This window comes from Chlorocebus sabaeus, chromosome 24 (genome assembly GCF_047675955.1).
Source record: "Chlorocebus sabaeus isolate Y175 chromosome 24, mChlSab1.0.hap1, whole genome shotgun sequence".
NCBI classification, from domain to species: Eukaryota; Metazoa; Chordata; class Mammalia; order Primates; family Cercopithecidae; genus Chlorocebus; species Chlorocebus sabaeus.
In genome coordinates, this window is record NC_132927.1 from 49,094,294 (window position 1) to 49,115,886 (window position 21,593).

The window sequence follows — 21,593 nt, forward strand, 5'->3', positions numbered from 1 at the left end:
GTGAGCTCTTTGGAGCCACTGCACACCAGACTGGGCAACAGAGTGTGACCCTATCCTCTAAACAAAAATAAAAACATAAAATAAAATAAAAACTGTACATGTAACTGTATTACCTACTCAAAGTCAAATAAATTTTAAAAGTTTTTAATTTAAAAATTACATAAGACTTTTTTCGTGCTTATGGTCATGCCAGGGTGACTTGTAGTCTAGCTACCTATAAGTCTTCGAGACCAGCATTTCTCACACTTCATCATGCATTCTGGGGATGCACTCCAGGAGATCATGATAAAATGCAAGTTCTGATGCAACAGGTCGGGAGCAAGGACCACGCTTCTGCACGTCTGACAGGCCCCAGGTGATGCTGCCGCTGCTGGTCAAGACCGCACTTTGAATGTAGGTCTAGAACCACACTGATCAATACGGTCACCACTAGCCACATGTGGCTACTGAGTGCTTGAACTGTGGCTAGTCCAAAAAGAGATGTGGGGATGTGTAAAATACACAACGGAATTCAAAAAGAGTACCAAAAAAGATCATAAACGATCTCATAATTTTTATATTGATGACATGCTGAAATGATGTTTTTGCTATGTTGAGTTAAATGGAATATGTGATTGAAATTCATTTCCCCGTTTCTTTTTCCTTTTTTTAATGTAACTAGTAGACGAAGTAAAACGACACATGTGGCTTGCATTATATTTCTATTGCATCGTGCTGGTCTTGGAGACCCTGATGATCTCCTACAACCTGCAACAAGGCAGGGGTTGGGACAACCTCGGTCATCACCCTGGAGTATTTGCAAGGGTCTGTAAATTGGTATAAGGACCCTGGAGACCTGGGAGAGAGCATATTGAAGAATCTGGAGCCCACTCACCCCTAACAAATAAAATAAACAAATAAAACTTCTACTCAAGTGAATTGAAGTGAACAATCAAAGCAGTTGTAACCCTGGAACTGTAGGTAGAGCTTTTGCAGAGCGAAGTCAGCTTAAGGGACCAGTGTTGAAAGGAAGGAGTGAGGTACTATTGCCAGGCAGCCAGCCTTGACAGTCTGCAATGCTTTGGTGACAGTGGGAGGAAGTATGTCAACTCTATTTGTACCACTGAACAGCACTGTCCCTACCACCCTGAGTCATATCCCAGCCTGGCACCCTCAAAAACAAAGATGGCTTTAAAGCTAAGGGCCTAGGGTAATCACTTGACTTGCTGCAACACAGACACAGTTCTGAAGACAGCCACATAGTCAGAAGTGTAATATTAGATTAGCATAGGCCAGGCACGGTGGCTTATGTCTATAATCCCAACAATTTGGGAGGCCAAGGTAGGTGGATCGCTTGAGGCCAAGAGTTCAAGACCGGCCGGGCCAACATGGTGAAACACTGTCTCTACTAAAAACACAAAAATTAGCTGGGAGTGGTGGTGCACACTTGTAATCCCAGCTACTTGGGAGGCTGAGGCAGGAGAATCACTTGAACTCGGGAGGTGGAGGTTGCAGTGAGCAGAGATTGCACAACTGCACTCCAGCCTGGGCAACAAAGCTAGACTCCATCTCAATAATGTATATATATTAGATGAGTATAAACATAACCCCACCAATTCCTTCTGTGTGGCCACAGAGCAATCTGCGTCACTTGGGTAAATTTTAAACTCAAACTCTTCCATCCGCATCCAAGGTAAGTGCCATTTTTAGTGAACTGACCCCTTTTTGTGTAAGATGCTCCAAAGCTCATACAGGGTAAGGGGTAGAGGGTCCACAGTGTACTCTCTTCTCCTCAGAAATATACAAACTGAGCCAAGATTTCTTTACTTGAGGCCACAAGAAAGGTATCACATGACCCGAAAGAGCTGCACATCCTTCAGTTCTGTTGGGAAAGTCATCCTGGAACTGGTCCCATGCTGCTCCTGCTTGCTTTCTTTCCTCCCCTGGGGTGGCAAAGGGAAGGCACGAGACACCCAGAGGGGAGAAAAGCTCAGGTGTACGCGTGGTCATGGGTTTCTACTCAGCAGGCACAGACGTGCACCCTTGAGCACAATGTGGGTATGTTCCCTCTCCCGGAAAACTTAGCTCTATGGACAAAGGAGTAAACCAACCTTGTCCTGGGCCCAGCCCAGTCCTCCCACCTTTCCCATCACAGACCCAACCAAGCTCCAGAGCGCACTGACCAGGTTTTATCTCCAGCAGCCGCAGCTTTGGATCTTCAGGTGGGTGCAATCGTCTCTTCTTGCGCCAGCAGCGGGCAGGGTATGTATACAGTTGGCCCGGGGCAAGGCCTGTGGACAGAGACAATGTAAAGATTAAAGGCTTTAGGTTGGAAGGGGCCTTGGAAACTACCCTAACTAACCCTGTCATTCACAAGGAGAGGGAGCTGAAGCCCAGAGAGAAGTGACTTGTCAACATCACGAAGCTGATTGCTAGCAGTGGCAAGGCTGAATCTAGGTCATCTGACCCCAGGACCCTGGCTCTGTCAGCTCCACCATGCTGCTCAGCAAGCACATGCCAACAAGAGCCATTGCCTTCACCAAAACCAATTCTGCTCTCCTGCCTGGAGAGATCACCAACTGGACCTTCAGACAAGAGGGACCTTTGCAGTGTCTCCAAAGCAGTGGATCTCTATCCACCGCCCCTCCATCCGGATCCAGGTGAAGCAGGTTTCCTTCAAAATGGAGCAGTAGTCAGTTGGCCTACCGTATGGACAGCCTGGATTGAGAAGCATCGCAAAGAGACAGAACCAAAAACACTAGATCTACTCAGAGGCATCTCCCACCTCCGGCTGCTGGCAGCTCACTGCAGGCAAACGGAGCCTTGTGTAGCCCCCATGAGAACACAAGCCCACTCTGGTGACCAGGCCACATGACCTGCAGAGCCCACATACCTCTATATCCCAGCCTATGTGCCTGGCCTTACAAAAAAAAAAAAAAAACCGGCAGGAGGCCAGGGGCTGGGCTTACAGGCCACACCGTGCGTGTGGCCTTTGACACCATGCTGCATGCCAAGCACCATGAGGAGCCTTCCTGCTCACCAGACACAACTCTGTGGCTCCGGTGGCAGCTACAGGCCTTGGAGGAACAGGGGCTTCTCCATGCTAGGCCACAGGCTATTCCCAGGGAAATGGGGTGGGGAGGAGGCTGAGGGGTGAAAAGGCAGGTATTTGAGACTGGCTAGGTAATTTTCAGACTGGCTAGGTGATCTGCAGTCTTGAAGAGAGTGTCTAATAATCCCCATAATAAACCAGCAAGCCAACCAACCCCCAATAAGAAGAAAAGCCTAATGAGGACAAGGACTTTTCTGTCTTGTTCTTGTCAGAAATCCCAGAATCAGAACTGTGCCCGACACAGAGCGGAACCAAACTAAAGACTCATTGAATTAATGAACGAATATGTGGCAGCTTCCCTTTAAAGTCACAACTCTGTCTTCGGCAGGTAAATGTGGCACATGACAGCTGCTGGATGCAGGCGGCCTACCACAAAAGTGTCACTGCACACACCTAGGACCATGGGCTCAGGAAACATCAGCACCTGATTTCCATCTGCTGTCTTCCATTTCGGGGCCCTTAAAAGTTAAGAAGGGAATCTGGCCTCATTCTTCACCTTTGCAGAGAAAATCTATGTAACTTTCATTGCTATATACTCATTCATTCATTTTCATTTTTACCAGTCAACTCTACCCATTTATCGGGATGGGTCTAAGACAGAGTCAATTATCCCAGCATTAAAGGAACGAAAATATTCAGGTCTCTTTATGTTTAATCACACAGCTGCTCCACAGGTTGCAAGATTGTGAGCAAGTTGGAGATTCTGACCTCCCCACCCCTTGGTTCTCAGAATCCAGAACTGACCTGCACTCAGAAATGTCAGAATCGAATGACCATTGGCCCTGCTGTTCCTGGCTCCAGGGGACTCATCCACCCAGATCCAAACCATCCAAGAGGGACTCCAGAAGTGAAGGCTCAGGCCTGAGGTCAGAGCTCCCTGCACCCCCTCTCCTCCCACGGCCGTCTCTGGGCCTTAGGTTTCCTTCGTAGCCCAGAGGCCGCTTCATGGTGCTTCCAACCTAATCAAACACAGGTAAGTAAGAGCGAGCTGGCCCCACCAGCAGCCCCCAAAGGTCTACATGGCAAGAGTGCAAAAGTGTTCACACTTGACCAGGTCCTACACCCTCCCTGAGACAGCAGTCACTGTGCTTGGCGGTCAGCAGTACCAGAGAAGCCCCAGGCCACTCTGCCTGGAGCTTTAGACCCATTCTTCTGGGAGAATTCATTTTAGCAGCTAGTTTGAATCTCCAGAAGAAGGGGCTTTCTCTGCTGGATTCTTTCTCTGCTGGATCGGAGACGCTCTGCAGTGCAAAGGAAGAGCACGTGAGTCCTGGGAAACATCCTAACACCTTTCTGAGCCTATTGCCTCAGCTGTACGACAAGGGCATTAATAACATTAATACCTACCTCCTAGGGGCTGTCATGGGGATTCACTTATATTCAAGAGAAAGCTCTCTATATCCATAAAGATGACAGATGTCAGTTTTTAACTGTCACGAGTTAGCTGACCTAGTCTTGGACTCCACACCCATTGCAACAGGACGGACCCCCGCCCCATCCACCAAGCTGCCACTTGATTCTTTAGCCATGAGGGTAGAAACAGCCTTCTGTTTCATGTCTGCTTTGAATCCACCTCATCACAACAAGCAAATGGTCCCAAGAGCTCTCTTGGGGCTCCTTGGCCCCTTCCTTGCCCTCCTCACCAGGCTGACAGACACCAGGGTTCCTTTATAGGAACAACACGTTCAGTGCTGGAGTTCCACTTACAGAGGGAAGAGCAGGGCCCCATGAGACTTATGTTGTTTATCTCATTAGAACAGGAGGCACATAACTCAAAGCGTGTGTGTGTGTGCATTTGTGTTCGTGTGTGTGCATGTGTGGTAGATGGAGGTGGGGAAGGAGGATGGAGTCACAGCTGCTGTGAGGAAAATTAACCTTGGGGAGTGAGCCCAGGGCTGGGGAGGGGATATGAAGGAGGGGAAACAAGTGGCCGAAGACAAGAGGGGAAACCAGTCTTCCCTGGTAACCAAGGCCACTGCTACCCATCACTTCACATACCCCACTGAGCAAACTCCTTTTCTGTTATTTTGAGCTGCAACTCCAGCTACAACACTCATGCCCATGCGTAAGCACAAACGTGATGCACACAGACACACACACAATCAGAAACTCACACACTTGCTGAGAGAACTGGCTCCATGGAAACATCTGTCAATGAAAGGCTTGATGCCTTTATGGTCAGCAGACGAATATAGCTGGTTACGCACACTGCACAAGTTCAGCAGGTGGATCCTGAGGGTTCTGGGTATCTCTCACAGACAAAGCATGAGTTATGCAAAATTTAGAAGATGAAATGGGAGAAAAAAGAGAGGGAAGAGTGGCCGGGTACAGTGGCTGATGTCTGTAATCTCAGCACTTTTGGGAAACCAAGGCTAGCAGATCACTTATGCCCAGGAGTTCAAGACCAGTCTGACCAACATGGTGAAACCTCACCTCTACCAAAAATACAAAAATTAGCCGGTGTGGTGGTGCATGCCTGTAATCTCAGCTACTCGGGAGGCTGACGCAGGAGAACTGCTTGAACCCAGGAGGTGGAGGTTATAGGTCATGCCACTATAGGTTATAGTCATGCCAGTGGCATGACTCTGTCAAGAAGAAAGAAAGAAAGAGAGAAAGAGAGAAAGAGAGAAGGAAGGAAGGAAGGAAGGAAGGAAGGAAGGAAGGAAGGAAGGAAGGAAGGAAGGAAGGAAGGAAGGAAGGGAGGAAGGGAGGAAAGAAAGAAAATATAAGAAAAGAAAAGAAAGAGAGAGAGAGGGAAAGAGAGAGAGGGGAAGACAGGGGGAGAGGGAGAGAGGAAGGAAAGAAGGAAGGAAGGAAGGAAGGAAGGAAGGAAGGAAGGAAGGAAGGAAGGAAGGAAGGAAGGAAGGAAGGAAGGAAGGAAGGAAGGAAAGAAGGAAGGAAGGAAGGAAGGAAGGAAGGGAGGGAGGGAGGGAGGGAGGGAGGGAGGGAGGGAGGGAGAGAGGGAGGGAGGGAAAGAGGGAGGATGATATGGGATAGGAACAGCAATTGAAATGGGGAAGAAAAAAACTGAAGTAGTTTCATCTTTCCCCATCCAGAGCTGAACTGTAGTTCAAGCCCTCCCAGGGAAAGGCTCTCTCCCTGCAGGATCTCAGAGAGGTGGACCCGCAGCTGCCCCTGAAACTTCCCTTCAATGAAGAATTTATTACGTCACAGGACAGAGTGTCCGACTGTTGGCCAACTCTTACTGTGATAAAGAGATTCACCATGACCTTATTTTGAATCAAAATCTATCTTCCTGTAAGTTATACCAATTTGTCCACCCTCTGTTCCAACAGCAAACAGCTACATCCCAATCCTGCATCCCACATATCTGCTTGGGTTTGAAGGGGAGCTCACCAAGAAGACGAGGAACTAAAGAGGAACAAGAGTTGTAGGAAAGAGGTAGTGACTACCCCTGCTCAGAACCAGGTAACAGGATCAAAGTTTCCAAAGAGAAAATGACAATACAACAATTTAAAATACATTTTTAAAAAAATACAGTATAACAACTATTTACATAGCATTTACATTGTATTAGGTATTATAAGTAATCTAAAAATGATTTAAGGAATATGGGAGAATGTGTGTAGGTTATATGCAAATATGCCTATGCCATTTTATATAAGGGACTTGAGCACCCACAGATTTTGGTACCTTCTGGGGTCCTAGAACCAATTCCCAGTGGATAATAAAGGATGGCTGTTATGTATATAACACACTATCATTTATTTAACAAATGGGGATACACACATATTCAGACAAATATATATGTGTGGTGTGTTTGTATGTTTTTTTATGGGAGTATAAGCCAAAAGCTAAAAAAAAAAAAATTACCTAGAGAGAGTAAAAATAAAATAGTAATAGCAAGAAGAAAAAGAGAAAGAAGAGGAAATTGCCTATAGGAAGAAGAAACAGGGTAAAAGTGAAGATACGCTAGACTTTCTCATAATATACCATTAGAACCATGCAAATATTTTACACAATTATAAAGTAAAATTAAATTAAAATAAAAAGCATATCTATTTCTGACTAAGATGGAGTATAAAGACCAGATTTAGCTCCCACCTAAAACCAAAAGAGAGGAAGAAAGAAGTCAACAACAGTTTTGAAGACAATGAACATCAGGCATTGAAGGACAGTGATTCCTGAGACACTGAAAACAAGCAAGATAAGCCCTGTGATTGCCCAAGTTTACAGCCTTAAGAGAGTCTCCAGACTGGAACATAAGGAGGAGGAATACAGGTGGAGCCCTACAGAGTCCCCACGTTTGAGTTGAAGAGAAAATACCAAGAGTCTGAGGAGACCACAGTGACTAGAACCCAAGCAACAGAAGGGTCGACAAAAGAGAGCTGCACAAAGAACATGGAGATCCACAGAGGGTTCCCTTCAAGTATTCAGGTTAGCATTGATCCATGTATGCTTGTGAGGAAACTAGGCAGGACTGGAGAAAGAACTACCCAAAAAGATTAGAGGTAACAGCGCTTGGTGTGCACAAGGGGGCGGAAATAGTCTGTTTCCACCAGCCAATATGGAAAACCGTATGACTCATGGGGTACTGGGTAGAGTACAGTAGAAAGACCTTGCCTCACTAATAGGCAATACTTTGCAGCCCTAGACTAAGTACTGCTCCAACTCCACCTAACAAATCTTAAAAGCAAGACAAGAAAACATCAAACTGTTTCCAAATAACTTAAATATGTCCCAAAACAATGTTCAAGAACATTTCTAGGAATAAAATATATCTACAGCATTCAGCAAGGTAAAATTCACAATGTGAGGCACCCAAGCCAAAATTACAAGGCATGTAAAGAAGCTGGAAAATATGACTTATAATAAGGAGAAAAATCAATCAATTGAAACCAACCCAGAACTGAAACTGATATTAGAATTAGTAGCAAGAACATTAGAACAGTTATTTGTATGCTATGTGTTCAAGTTTAGTAAAAATTTGGGAGATATATGTATTTTTAAGACTCAAATTTAACTTCTAGAAATGAAAACTATAATGTACAAGACAAAAAAATTATCAGATGGAGTTCATGTCAGATTAGACATTGCAGAAGAAAAGACTGGTAAACTTAAAAACACAGCAATAGAAACTATTCCAAAATGAAACCCACGGGAAAAAAGAGAAAAGAAAAAAAGAATAATGGCATAAATGAGGTATGGGGCAACTTCAAACAGCCTAATATATGTGTAATTGAAGACAGTGAAGAAAAAATACTTGTAGAAATAATGGCTGGAGGCCGGGTGCAGTGGCTCATGCCTTTAATCCCAACACTTTGGGAGGCCAAGGTGGGAGGATGGCCTAAGCCCGGGAGTTTGAGAGTATTCTGGGCAACATAGTAAGATCCTGTCTGAGAGAGAGAGAGAGAGAGAGAGAGAGAAAGGAGAAACAGAAGGAAGGAAGGAAGAAAGAATTAAAAAAGAAATAAGGGCTGGAAATTTCTGAAGTTTGATGAAAACTATAAACCCATAGATCTAAGAAGCTCAATAAAACTAGGTATAAGAAACATTAAGAAAACTATATCAAAGCATATCATAATCAAAACTGCTCAAAAATAGTGATAAAGAGAAAATATTAAAAGCAACCAGAGAAAGGAGACATGTTACATATACAGGAACATCCTTATCTTTGCAATGCAAGCAAGAAAAGAGTGGTTCAACATCCCTACAATACTGAAAGAAAAAAAAAAAACTTGTCAAACTAGAATTCTATATCCAGCTAAAATATCTTTCAAGAACTAAGGCAAACTAAAGATAGTTTCAGATATACAAAAGCTGAAATAATTCATCAACAAACCCATACTCTAAGAAATGTTAAAAAGAAGTCCTTCAGGCAGAAGGAAAGTAATACCAGATCTAAATGTGGATCTACACAAAGGAATGAACAGCATCAGAAATGGTTTAGTACATGAATAATTATACAAGATGTTTTTCTTATTATTTTAAACTCATTAAAAGATGATTGACTATTTTAAAAAATACAATGACGGCCGGGCGCGGTGACTCACACCTGTAATCCCAGCACTTTGGGAGGCCAAGGTGGGCAGATCACCTGAGGTTGGGAGTTTGAGAACAGCCTGACTAACATGGAGAAACCCCATCTCTACTAAAACTACCAAAATTAGCTGGGCATGGTGGCACATGCCTGTAATCCCAGCTACTTGGGAGGCTGAAGGAGGAGAATCGCTTGAACCCAGGAGGCAGAGGTTGCAGTGAGCCGAGATGGCACCATTGCATTCCAGCCTGGGCAACAAGAGTGAAACTCAGTCTAAAAATAAATAAATAAATAAATACACACTGACAATGTAGTATGTGGTTTATACTATACATAAAAAATAAAATGTATAACAACAATTGCACAAAGCTACTTGGGAGGCTGAGGGAGGAGAATGGCATGAACCCGGGAGGTGGAGTTTGCAGTGAGCCAAGATCACACCACTGCACTCCAGCCTGGGCGACAGAGCAAGACTCTGTCTAAAAAAAAAAAAAAGTATACTTGTAGTAATTTCCTATTGCTGTAACAAATTACCCCAAACTTAGAGCTTTGAAGCACCACAAATTTGTTATCTTACAATTCTGGAGGTCAGAAAGCCAAAATCAGTCTCAGTGGACTAAAACCAAGGTGTCAGCAGAATTACATTCCTTCCAGAGACTCTAGGAGACAACCTGTTACCTGCCCTTTTCTATAATAGCTTCTAGAGGTCACCTACATTCTTTGGTGCATGGCCTGTTCCTCTATTGTGTCACTTTGACTTCTGCTTCCATCATCACATCCAGTCTGACTCTGAACTCCTGAACTCTGTCTTCTTTTTATAAGAACCCTTGTGATTACATTAGGCCCACCTGGATAATCCAAGATTATCTTACCATCTCAAAATTCTTAATCCTGTCTTCAAAGTCGCTTTTGCCACATAAGGTAACATAGGCACAGATTTCAGTAATTAAAATGTGGATGTCTGGGGTGGGGGAGGGGCCTTATTCTGTTTATCACAGTACTATTGTAGACTCCTTATACTATTCATGAAGTAGAATAATATAATTTGAAGGTTAACTATAATTAAAGATGTACACTATAAACACTAAGCAATCATTAAATTAACAAGTTATAGTTAATAAAACAACAAAAAAGGGAGAAAACATAATCACATTAAATGTAAATTTTCTAAATACCCCTGATTTTAAAATATTGTCAGATTACATGTAAAAAGCATAACACAACTATATGCTGCCTATTAAAAAACTACTTTTAATATAAAGATGCAAATAGGCAAGAAGTAAAATAATGGAAAAAATATTTCATGTTAATATTAATCAAAAGAGAGCTGGAGTGGCTATATTTGAATTAGACAAAGGAGATTTCAGAGAAAATAATAGTAATAGAGATTAACAGGATTATTTTATAGTGATAAAGGAATCAATTTATTAAGAGGACATAACAATACTAAATGTTTATGTACCTAATAACAAAGCTTCAACATACATGAAAAAAAAAGGAATAGAATTGTAAGGAGAAATAAGCAAACCCACAATTATCGTCATAAGTTTCAATACCCCACTCTCAATAATTCATAGAATAAATAGAAAACAAGTAAGGACGTAGAAGATTTAAACAACACTACCAACCAATTTGACCTAATCGATATTTATAGAACATTCCAAACAACAACAGCAAAACACAATTCTTTTCCTGAGCAAACAGAATATTCACCAAGGTAGACCATATTTGGTGCCATAAAACAAGTTGCAATAAATTTAAAAGAACTCAAACCATAAAAATCATTCTCTGACCATTTGGAATTAACTTGTAAATAAATAATGGGCACATCTTTGGAAATGTCCCAAGTGTTTGGAAACTAAACAATACAGTTCTAAATAATCCATGAGTAAAAGAAGAAACTAAACAGGAAAATATTTTGAACTGAATGAAAATAAAAACCCAAAATCAAAAATTTTTAAATGAGGCTAACATAGTATTTATGGGGAAATTATATCAGAAAATGATGTAGTAGAAAAGAAGAAATATTTCAAATCAATGACCTTTTTACACCTTAAGAAACAGATACACCTACTATGTACCCACAAATATTAAAAAAATAGAAGAAGAAACAGAAGAGCAAATTAAATCCAAAGTAAATAGAAGGAAATATAATATTTAGAGTAGAAAAAACAATTGAGAAAATCAATTCTACCAAGAGCTATTTATTTGAAAAGATCAATAAGATTGATAAACCCCTAGTCAGAATGATGAGGTAAAAAATAACATTCAAATACCAATATAATGAGTAAAACAATATGTCACCACAGATTCTACATATATTAAAAGGGTAATGCAGCAATATTTGAACAACTTTGTGCAACCAATTAGGAGAAAGTAGATAAAAGAAACAAAATCACATACTAACAAAGCTTACTTAAGATGAAATAGATGATAAAGGGGATATCACCACCGACCCCACAGAAATACAAACTACCATCAGAGAATATTATAAACACCTCTACGCAAATAAACTGGAAAATCTAGAAGAAATGGATAATTTCCTGGACACTTACACTCTTCCAAGACTAAACCAGGAAGAAGTTGAATCCCTGAATAGACCAATAGTAGGCTCTGAAATTGAGGCAATAATTAATAGCCTACCAACCAAAAAAAGTCCAGGACCAGATGGATTCACAGCTGAATTCTACCAGAGGTACAAGGAGGAGCTGGTACCATTCCTTCTGAAACTATTCCAATCAATAGAAAAAGAGGGAATCCTCCCTAACTCATTTTATGAGGCCAACATCATCCTGATACCAAAGCCTGGCAGAGACACAACAAAAAAAGAGAATTTTAGACCAATATCCCTGATGAACATCGATGCAAAAATCCTCAATAAAATACTGGCAAACCGGATTCAGCAGCACATCAAAAAGCTTATCCACCATGATCAAGTGGGCTTCATCCCTGGGATGCAAGGCTGGTTCAACATTCGCAAATCAATAAACATAATCCAGCATATAAACAGAACCAAAGACAAGAACCACATCATTATCTCAATAGATGCAGAAAAGGCTTTTGACAAAATTCAACAGCCCTTCATGCTAAAAACGCTCAATAAATTCGGTATTGATGGAACGTACCTCAAAATAATAAGAGCTATTTATGACAAACCCACAGCCAATATCATACTGAATGGGCAAAAACTGGAAAAATTCCCTTTGAAAACTGGCACAAGACAGGGATGCCCTCTCTCACCACTCCTATTCAACATAGTGTTGGAAGTTCTGGCTAGGGCAATCAGGCAAGAGAAAGAAATCAAGGGGATTCAGTTAGGAAAAGAAGAAGTCAAATTGTCCCTGTTTGCAGACGACATGATTGTATATTTAGAAAACCCCATTGTCTCAGCCCAAAATCTCCTTAAGCTGATCAGCAACTTCAGCAAAGTCTCAGGATACAAAATTAATGTGCAAAAATCACAAGCATTCTTATACACCAGTGACAGTCAAACAGAGAGCCAAATCAGGAATGAACTTCCATTCACAATTGCTTCAAAGAGAATAAAATACCTAGGAATCCAACTTACAAGGGATGTAAAGGACCTCTTCAAGGAGAACTACAAACCACTGCTCAGTGAAATCAAAGAGGACACAAACAAATGGAAGAACATACCATGCTCATGGATAGGAAGAATCAATATCGTGAAAATGGCCATACTGCCCAAGGTAATTTATAGATTCAATGCCATCCCCATCAAGCTACCAATGAGCTTCTTCACAGAATTGGAAAAAACTGCTTTAAAGTTCATATGGAACCAAAAAAGAGCCCGCATCTCCAAGACAATCCTAAGTCAAAAGAACAAAGCTGGAGGCATCACGCTACCTGACTTCAAACTATACTACAAGGCTACAGTAACCAAAACAGCATGGTACTGGTACCAAAACAGAGATATAGACCAATGGAACAGAACAGAGTCCTCAGAAATAATACCACACATCTACAGCCATCTGATCTTTGACAAACCTGAGAGAAACAAGAAATGGGGAAAGGATTCCCTATTTAATAAATGGTGCTGGGAAAACTGGCTAGCCATAAGTAGAAAGCTGAAACTGGATCCTTTCCTTACTCCTTATACGAAAATTAATTCAAGATGGATTAAAGACTTAAATGTTAGACCTAATACCATAAAAATCCTAGAGGAAAACCTAGGTAGTACCATTCAGGACATAGGCATGGGCAAAGACTTCATGTCTAAAACACCAAAAGCAACGGCAACAAAAGCCAAAATTGACAAATGGGATCTCATCAAACTAAAGAGCTTCTGCACAGCAAAAGAAACTACCATCAGAGTGAGCAGGCAACCTACAGAATGGGAGAAAATTTTTGCAATCTACTCATCTGACAAAGGGCTAATATCCAGAACCTACAAAGAACTCAAACAAATTTACAAGAAAAAAACAAACAACCCCATCCAAAAGTGGGCAAAGGATATGAACAGACATTTCTCAAAAGAAGACATTCATACAGCCAACAGACACATGAAAAAATGCTCATCATCACTGGCCATCAGAGAAATGCAAATCAAAACCACAATGAGATACCATCTCACACCAGTTAGAATGGCGATCATTCAAAAGTCAGGAAGCAACAGGTGCTGGAGAGGATGTGGAGAAATAGGAACACTTTTACACTGTTGGTGGGATTGTAAACTAGTTCAACCATTATGGAAAACAGTATGGCGATTCCTCAAGGATCTAGAACTAGATGTACCATATGACCCAGCCATCCCATTACTGGGTATATACCCAAAGGATTATAAATTATGCTGCTATAAGGACACATGCACACGTATGTTTATTGCAGCACTATTCACAATAGCAAAGACTTGGAATCAACCCAAATGTCCATCAGTGACAGATTGGATTAAGAAAATGTGGCACATATACACCATGGAATACTATGCAGCCATAAAAAAGGATGAGTTTGTGTCCTTTGTAGGGACATGGATGCAGCTGGAAACCATCATTCTTAGCAAACTATCACAAGAACAGAAAACCAAACACCGCATGTTCTCACTCGTAGGTGGGAACTGAACAATGAGATCACTTGGACTCGGGAAGGGGAACATCACACACCGGGGCCTATCATGGGGAGGGGGGAGGGGGGAGGGATTGCATTGGGAGTTATACCTGATGTAAATGACGAGTTGATGGGTGCAGCACACCAACATGGCACAAGTATACATATGTAGCAAACCTGCACGTTGTGCACATGTACCCTACAACTTGAAGTTTAATAATAATAAATAAATTTTAAAAAAAAAAAAAAAGATGAAATAGATAACCTAAATAGCCCTATATCTATAAAAGAAATTAAATTTACAACTAAAAACATTACTGCAAGGAAATTGCCAGATCCAAATGGATTCACTAGTAAATGCTATAAAATATTTATGGAAGAAATAATACCAATTCTATATAAAGTTTCAGAAAACTAAAAAGGAAGAAATACTTCCCAGCTCATTATATGAGACCAGCATCACCCTGACACCCAAACCAGACAGACATTACAAGAAAACTATAGACCAATATCTCTCATAAACATAGATGCAAAAACTCTAATAAAACTTGAATAACATGAATCTAACAATACATTCAAAAGATAAAATAGTATAACAAAGTGGGGTTTATCCTAGGAATGTAATGTTGGTTTAACATTCAGAAATCAATCAATGTAACTCATTATGTTAAATGTAAATTTAAGATATTAAATTTAATCAACCATTCCTACATAATGAAGCTTCCACGAACAAAAGAAAAACCACATGATCATCTCAATAGACACAGAAAATCAGATGACAAAATCAAACATCCATTTGTGACTTAAAAAAAACTCTCAAACTACAAATAGAAGGCAGCATCCTCAATCTGATAAAGAATAGCTACAAAAAAATCTACACCTAATGTCATACTTAGTAACAAAAAAATAAATAAATGCTTTCTCCTTAAGATCAGGAACAACATAAGGGTGTCCAATCTCACCACTTTTACCTAACATTATATTGGAGAGTCTAACCAGTGCAAGAGACAAATAAAATAAATAAAAGTTATCCATATTAAAAGAAAGAAGTAAGTTTTCTTTATTTACTATTCAGGTTATCTATTAGCAAACTAACAGATAATCAACTATATAGAAAATTCTACAGAATTTCTAGAAAGCTATTAGAACTAATGAGTTTAGCAAGGTTGAAGGATATAGGAAGAATATACGAAATTAGTTGTATTTCTGTATATTAGCAAACATCAGAAATAAAAATTTATAAGAATGTATTTACAATAGTATCAAAAAAATTAAGTACTTAGAGATAAATCTGACAAAAATGTGAAAGATCTATACACTGAAAATTAAAAATCACTGATGAGAAAAATTAAAGAAGATATTAATAAATTGAGAGATATGCCACATTCATGGGTTGTAAGACTCAATACTGAAAATTGTCAATTTTCCCCAAGTGGATCTATAGATGCAACACAATCCCAACCAAACTCCTAGCCAGTTTTTTGTAGAAATTGACAGACTGATTATAAAATCCATATAGAAGTGTAAAGGACCTAGAATAATCAAAATAACTAAGAAAAACAAGAACAGATTTAGAGTTCTTGAAAACACCACCTGATTTCAAGCATTATAAAACTATAATAATCAAGACAGTGTGGTAAGAGTGTAAAGATAGACAAATAGGTCAATAAAACAGAACTGAGAGTCCAGTAATAGACACACATATATGTGAACATCTAATTTTTGACAAGGCAATTAAGTGGAGAAAGACTAGTCTTTTCAACAAACTATGTTGAAACAATTGAATATCCATCTGCAACAAAATAAACTTTGTACCATATACAAAATTAACTCAAAATGAATAATAGACCTAAAAGGGAAACCTAAAATTATAAAATTTTAGGAAAAAAAATAAGAGAAACCCCAAACTTGCATTAGGTAGTAATTTCTTAGACATAACATCAAAAGCACAATTCATGAAAGAATAAATTGATAAATTGGATTTCACCAAAATTGAAAACTTCTGCTCTTTGAATGAGATTGCTAAGTTAATGAACATACAAAAAACACGGATTGTAAAAAAAATTTGCAAAGCATATGTCTGATAAACTTATTGTATCTAGAATACATAAAGAACAATCAAAATTCAGTAATAAGCAAATAGCTCAATTTTAAAATGGACAAAAGATTTGAACTTTACCAAAGAACATACATGGATGGTATAATATTGTGATATAATGAGAAATATATATTTTGGTCTTAATCCCCACTTCCTGGCATACAGTTCCTAAAACCCCTGGCATCTCCAAGTGATGTGTCTTTTTATATGCTAATGAGATGACCCTGGCTGGGACCTGCTGGATAGCCTCAGGATAGGGGATTATTAACAGAGGAGCCAACCACAAGATTAGCAGGCTGTACCTTTTAGCCCCAACTCTAACTTCCCACCACTGACCTCCAGGAAGAAAAGAGGCACTAGTGTTGAGCTAATCACTAATGGCCAATGATTTAATCAACCATTCCTACATAATGAAGCTTCCATGAAAATCCAAATGGACTAGAATCAGAGAGCTTTGGGTTGGTGAACATGTGGGGGTGCTGGGAGGGTGGCTCACCTGGAGAAGGCATGGAAGCTTCATGTCCCTTTCCCCTTACCTTGCCCTGTGTACCTCTTCCACTTGGCTGGAAGTGGAAGAGGTTTCAGATACATGTCCTTTGTAATAAACTGGCAGTCTAGTATGTAAACTGTTTCCCTGAGTTCTAGCAAATGATCAAACATGAGGGGCAGTCATGGAAACCTCCATTTATAGCCCATTGGTCAGAAGCACAGCTGACAACCTGAACTTGAAACTGGCATATGAAGTTGAGTCAGTGCTAAGGGCTGAGCCCTTAGTCTGTGGAATCTGACGATACCTCACAGTAGATAGTGTCAAAGTTGACTTAAATTGTGGAACACCTAGTTGGTGTCTGCAGGGAATTGGAGAATTGCTTGGCGTAGGGGAAAAGACATCCACACATCTGCTCACAGAAATACTGAGTAAAAGTATAGAGAAGAAAACAGTCTATTTTCCCTTACAGATGGCAAATAAGCACATGTAAAGACCCAAAATCATTATTAACGAGGGGAATGCAAGTTAAAACTGCAATGAAATACTACTATATATCTATTAGAATGGCTAAAAAATTTTTCAGACTGACCACACCAAGTGTTGGCAAGGATATGAAGGAAGTGGAACTCTCATATATTGCTGGAGTGAATGTAAAATGGTACAACCACTTTGGAAAACAGCTTGGCAGTTTCTTTAAAAGTTAAACATGTATCTCTCTTATGATCTAGTCGTTCTACTCCTAGGTAGCTAACCTCATGAGGAGAAAGGAAAGCATATGTCCGTTCAAAGACTTGTACACAAATGTTCATAGTGGCTTTATTTATTAGTCAAATACTGCAAACAAATCCAAATGTCCATCAACAGATGAATGGATAAATTAACTGTGATACAGTCATGCAATGAACTACTACTCAGCATAAAAAGGAATTATTGATATAGTATTAATTAGTAATTATGCTAAGTGAAAGAAGCCAGACACGCCCTTGTCCCTAAAAAAGGGAGTACACAGTGTGTGGTTCCAGTATAGAAAGCAAATCAGTAGCTTCCTCTGGGGAGGGAGTAAAGAAGGGTAGAGGCACAGAGAAGCACAGGAAGAATAGATTTCTAGACACATAGAAATCCATGACTCATACGCTCTTGGATATCCATGTTCATTATCTTGATTGTGGTAATGGTTCCACAGGTGAACACATGTCAAAACTTATCAAGCTGGACACATTAAGTATGTGCAATTTATTGTATGTAATTATACTTCAATAAAGCTGTTAAACTTTTTTAATAACAAGGCAATCTCGGGAACTTCTGCTTCTGGAAAGATGAAATAGATAGACTTTTTTATATTTCTCCCACTAAGTACAACTAAATATCCTGGACATTATTCATAGAACAGACATAAGAAATAACTGAAAGATGAAGAGAACCAGTCAGACTAGCTTGGGACTTTGGGACCTGAGAAACAACAGGGTGGGTGGTGAGCTCCCTGGGTATTCTTTTATCTATCTACCTATCTATCTAGCTGTCTAACTAGCTAGCTAGCTAGCTATTTATTGAGACAAAGTCTCACTCTGTAGCCTGGGCTGGAGTGCAATGGCGCAATCCTGGCTCACTGTACCCTCAAACTCCTGGGCTCAAGCAATCCTCCCATCTCAGCCTCCCAAGTAGTTGGGACTACAGGCACACACCACCATACCTGGATAAGTTTTAAATTTTTATAGAGACATGGTCTCACTGTGTTGCTCAGGCTAGTTTCAAACTCCTGGGCTCAAGCAATCCTCCTCTTTTGGCCTCCCAAAGTGCTGGAATTACAGGCATGAGCCATTGTGTCTAGCCCAATCTTGGGTATCCTTTATGCCTCATATATCCTGGACTGGATTCTGGAAAAGCTGATAACCCAGAAACACCAACAAATGAAGACCAATAAAAGCCTCAAGAAAATCCTGCTCTCTCTAGCCAGAGAACCAGGAAAGGAGCAGCCTAGCAACATAAGCAGGCATCCCAATAGCTTTGCTGGGTTGGTGTCAGAGAAGGCTAAGGAAAGAGCTGGAGACTTGTAGTATGAGTAGAGGCCCTCCTCCTCCCAAATAGGATAATACCAGTGGAGGCCTAGTGGGGAGCCTGAACTCCCACCTCCACCCAGCAACCAAAAGGTATTATTCCCCTTGTTAAAGAGGATGTCATACGAGGTTGTCAACAGAAGCCAAGTAGAGAAGCTGGATTTCCACACCCATCTGATAGTAATGAGGGGAGCCTTGCCTCCCCTACTAGCATAGCTTGAAAGGAGACCTGCTAATATAGAAGATTTAAATAATATCCAGAGTCTCATAACATAACGACCAAAATGTCCAAGATTCAGTCAAAGCCACTTATCTTATGAAGAACCAGGAAAATCTCAAAAAAGAAAAGACACAGATACCAACAACAAAATAACAAAAATGTTAGAATTATCTGGCAAGGATCTTAAAGCAGCCATTATTAAAAGTGTTTCAACAAGCAATTTTGAACACATAAAACACATTCAGCAAAGAAATAGAAAATATGAAGAATCAAACAGAAATTTGAAAACCAAAAAACTTTGTAACAAAAAATTAAAAAGCTCTCAATGGATTGTCTTAACAGCAGAAGGCAGAGGACAGAATAAAGAAGCAGTGAACCTGAAGAGAAAACTACAGAAATCACCCAAGCTAAGCAACAGAGAGAGGAATTTTAAAAATAAATAAACACAACCTCAGGGACTTCTAGGACTATAACAAAAGATCTAACATCTGTGTTGTTGAAGTCCAAGAAGGAGAGGGGAAAGATAGTGGAACTGAAGAGGTATTCAAAGAAATAATGGCTGAAAAATTCCCAAATTTGGCACAAAAAAAAAACAGAGACCCACAGGTTCAAGAAGCTGAGTAAACTCAAACAGAATAAACCGAAAGAAATCTATGCCAAAACGCATCAAAATCACATTTCTGAAACTAAAAACAAAGAAAAAACTTGAAAACAATGAGAAATGACACCTTACTTATAAGGGAAAAAAAACATTTAAATTTAAATGACAGCAGATTTCTCATCACTAACCATCAGAAAGAGAAACCATCAAAACCTTTTTCAACTGCTAAAATAAAAGGACTGTCAACTCAGAATTTTATATCCAGCAAAAATATCCTCCAGGAATGATGGCAAAATCAAGACATTCTCCAATGAAGGAAAACTAAGAAGTTGTCACCATCAGATTTACTCTAAAAGAATGGCCTAAAAAAGTACTACATCAGAAAGGAAATGCTAAAAGAAGGAATCTTGGAATGTCAGTAAGGAAGAAAAACAATGAAGGAGTAAAAATGTGAGTAAATACAATAAATGCTTCTCTTATGTTTTCTAAATTATGTTTGATGGTTGAAGCAAAATTTATAACACTGGTATGGTTTTCAATGTATATAAAGGAAATATTTAAGACAACTATATTATAAATTGAAGAGGGTAAAAGGATTTAAGTAATGAGAATGTTGGGTTGTAATAGAATAGTTTTGTATCTTGATTGTAGAGGTGATTACACAAATCTACATGTGTGATAAAATGGCACAGAGCTACACAATGTCAGTTTTTTGGGTTTGATATTGTAAGATGTATTTATCTTGGAGGAAATTGGGGGAAGAAGATAGGAGATCTCTCTGTATTATATTTGCAACTGCAAATTGCAAATATAGTCACAATTACAATTATTAATTATTTCAAGATGAAAAGTTTATTTAATAAAGAAGAAATTATATGAATCCCCTTCCCCACTCAAAAAGCAATCCCTGATAAGTGAAAGCAAAATGAAACAAATAAATCCAACTGTGTATTGAGTTAGTGGCACAACCACACAGAGGAACTATTTCAAGTGACCTTAAACGAGAGTAATTTGGCTGCACATATTTAATGGAATATACCCTAAGGACAAAAAGAATTGCAAAAAAAAAGAAAATATCTTAAACCTTTTTCAGTAATCTTATTGTTAATAGTCGTATTGTTATTCTGATACTGTGTGTGTGTGTGTCTGTGTGTGTGTGTGTGTGTGTAAAATAAAGCAAATAAGTAATTACATCAATATCATTTCTAGGATTTTTTTGGTGTAGGAGAAAGTAGATACAGAATTAAGATACTTAAAAACTGTTTAAAACTGAATTGAATGGGATGTATCAACACAATTTCACAATGTATTGTCTCTTAAAAAGAAAAAAAAATCATATTTCTTAGTACTAGTCACTGATAAGGCCTAGAAACAATGACCAAGCCAGGAGCAATGAACAGCACTAGACTGCGGTCTCTAAGTAACATTTCCTACAGAAAGGAGCCAGGATTTCTTCAAGAGGTAGCTGATTTCAGGCCTGGAGAGCAGGAAATGTACAGGATGAGCCTGAAATATTTCATCCTACTATTCGGGTGGCAAGAAGGCTATCGGAAACTACTGGGGTTGTTTCAAAATACCAACACTGGCCGGGCACAGTGGCTCATGCCTGTAATCCCAGCACTTTGGGAGGCCGAGGCAGGTGGATCACAAGGTCAAGAGATCGAGACCATCCTGGCCAACATGGTGAAACCCCATCTCTACTAAAAATACAAAAATTAGCTGGGCATGGTGGTACGCGCCTGTAATCCCAGCTACTCAGGAGGCTGAGGCAGGAGAATTGTTTGAACCCGGAAGGCAGAGGTTGCTGTGAGCCGAGATCATGCCACCGCAGCCTGGCTACCAAGCAAGACTCCATCTCAAAAAAAAAAAAAAAAAACACCAGCACTGACCAGACTGGCCAAAGATGAGGCAATATAAGCCTCATAAGAATAATAACTACACTGGATTAAAATACATCAAATATGTTTAAATCTGTGA

At 39.8% G+C, this 21,593-nt stretch overlaps 1 protein-coding gene across 1 annotated transcript in view; it reads right to left on the reverse strand.

Moving 5' to 3' along the window:
• DPF3 (double PHD fingers 3) overlaps nucleotides 1–21,593 on the reverse strand; it is a 277,088-nt gene that overhangs the window by 131,182 nt on the left and 124,313 nt on the right. Inside the window, exon 3 of the mRNA XM_037984208.2 lies at nucleotides 2,163–2,270. Within this exon, the coding sequence (XP_037840136.1) occupies nucleotides 2,163–2,270 (108 nt within the window). The remainder of the gene's footprint in view (nucleotides 1–2,162; nucleotides 2,271–21,593) is intronic.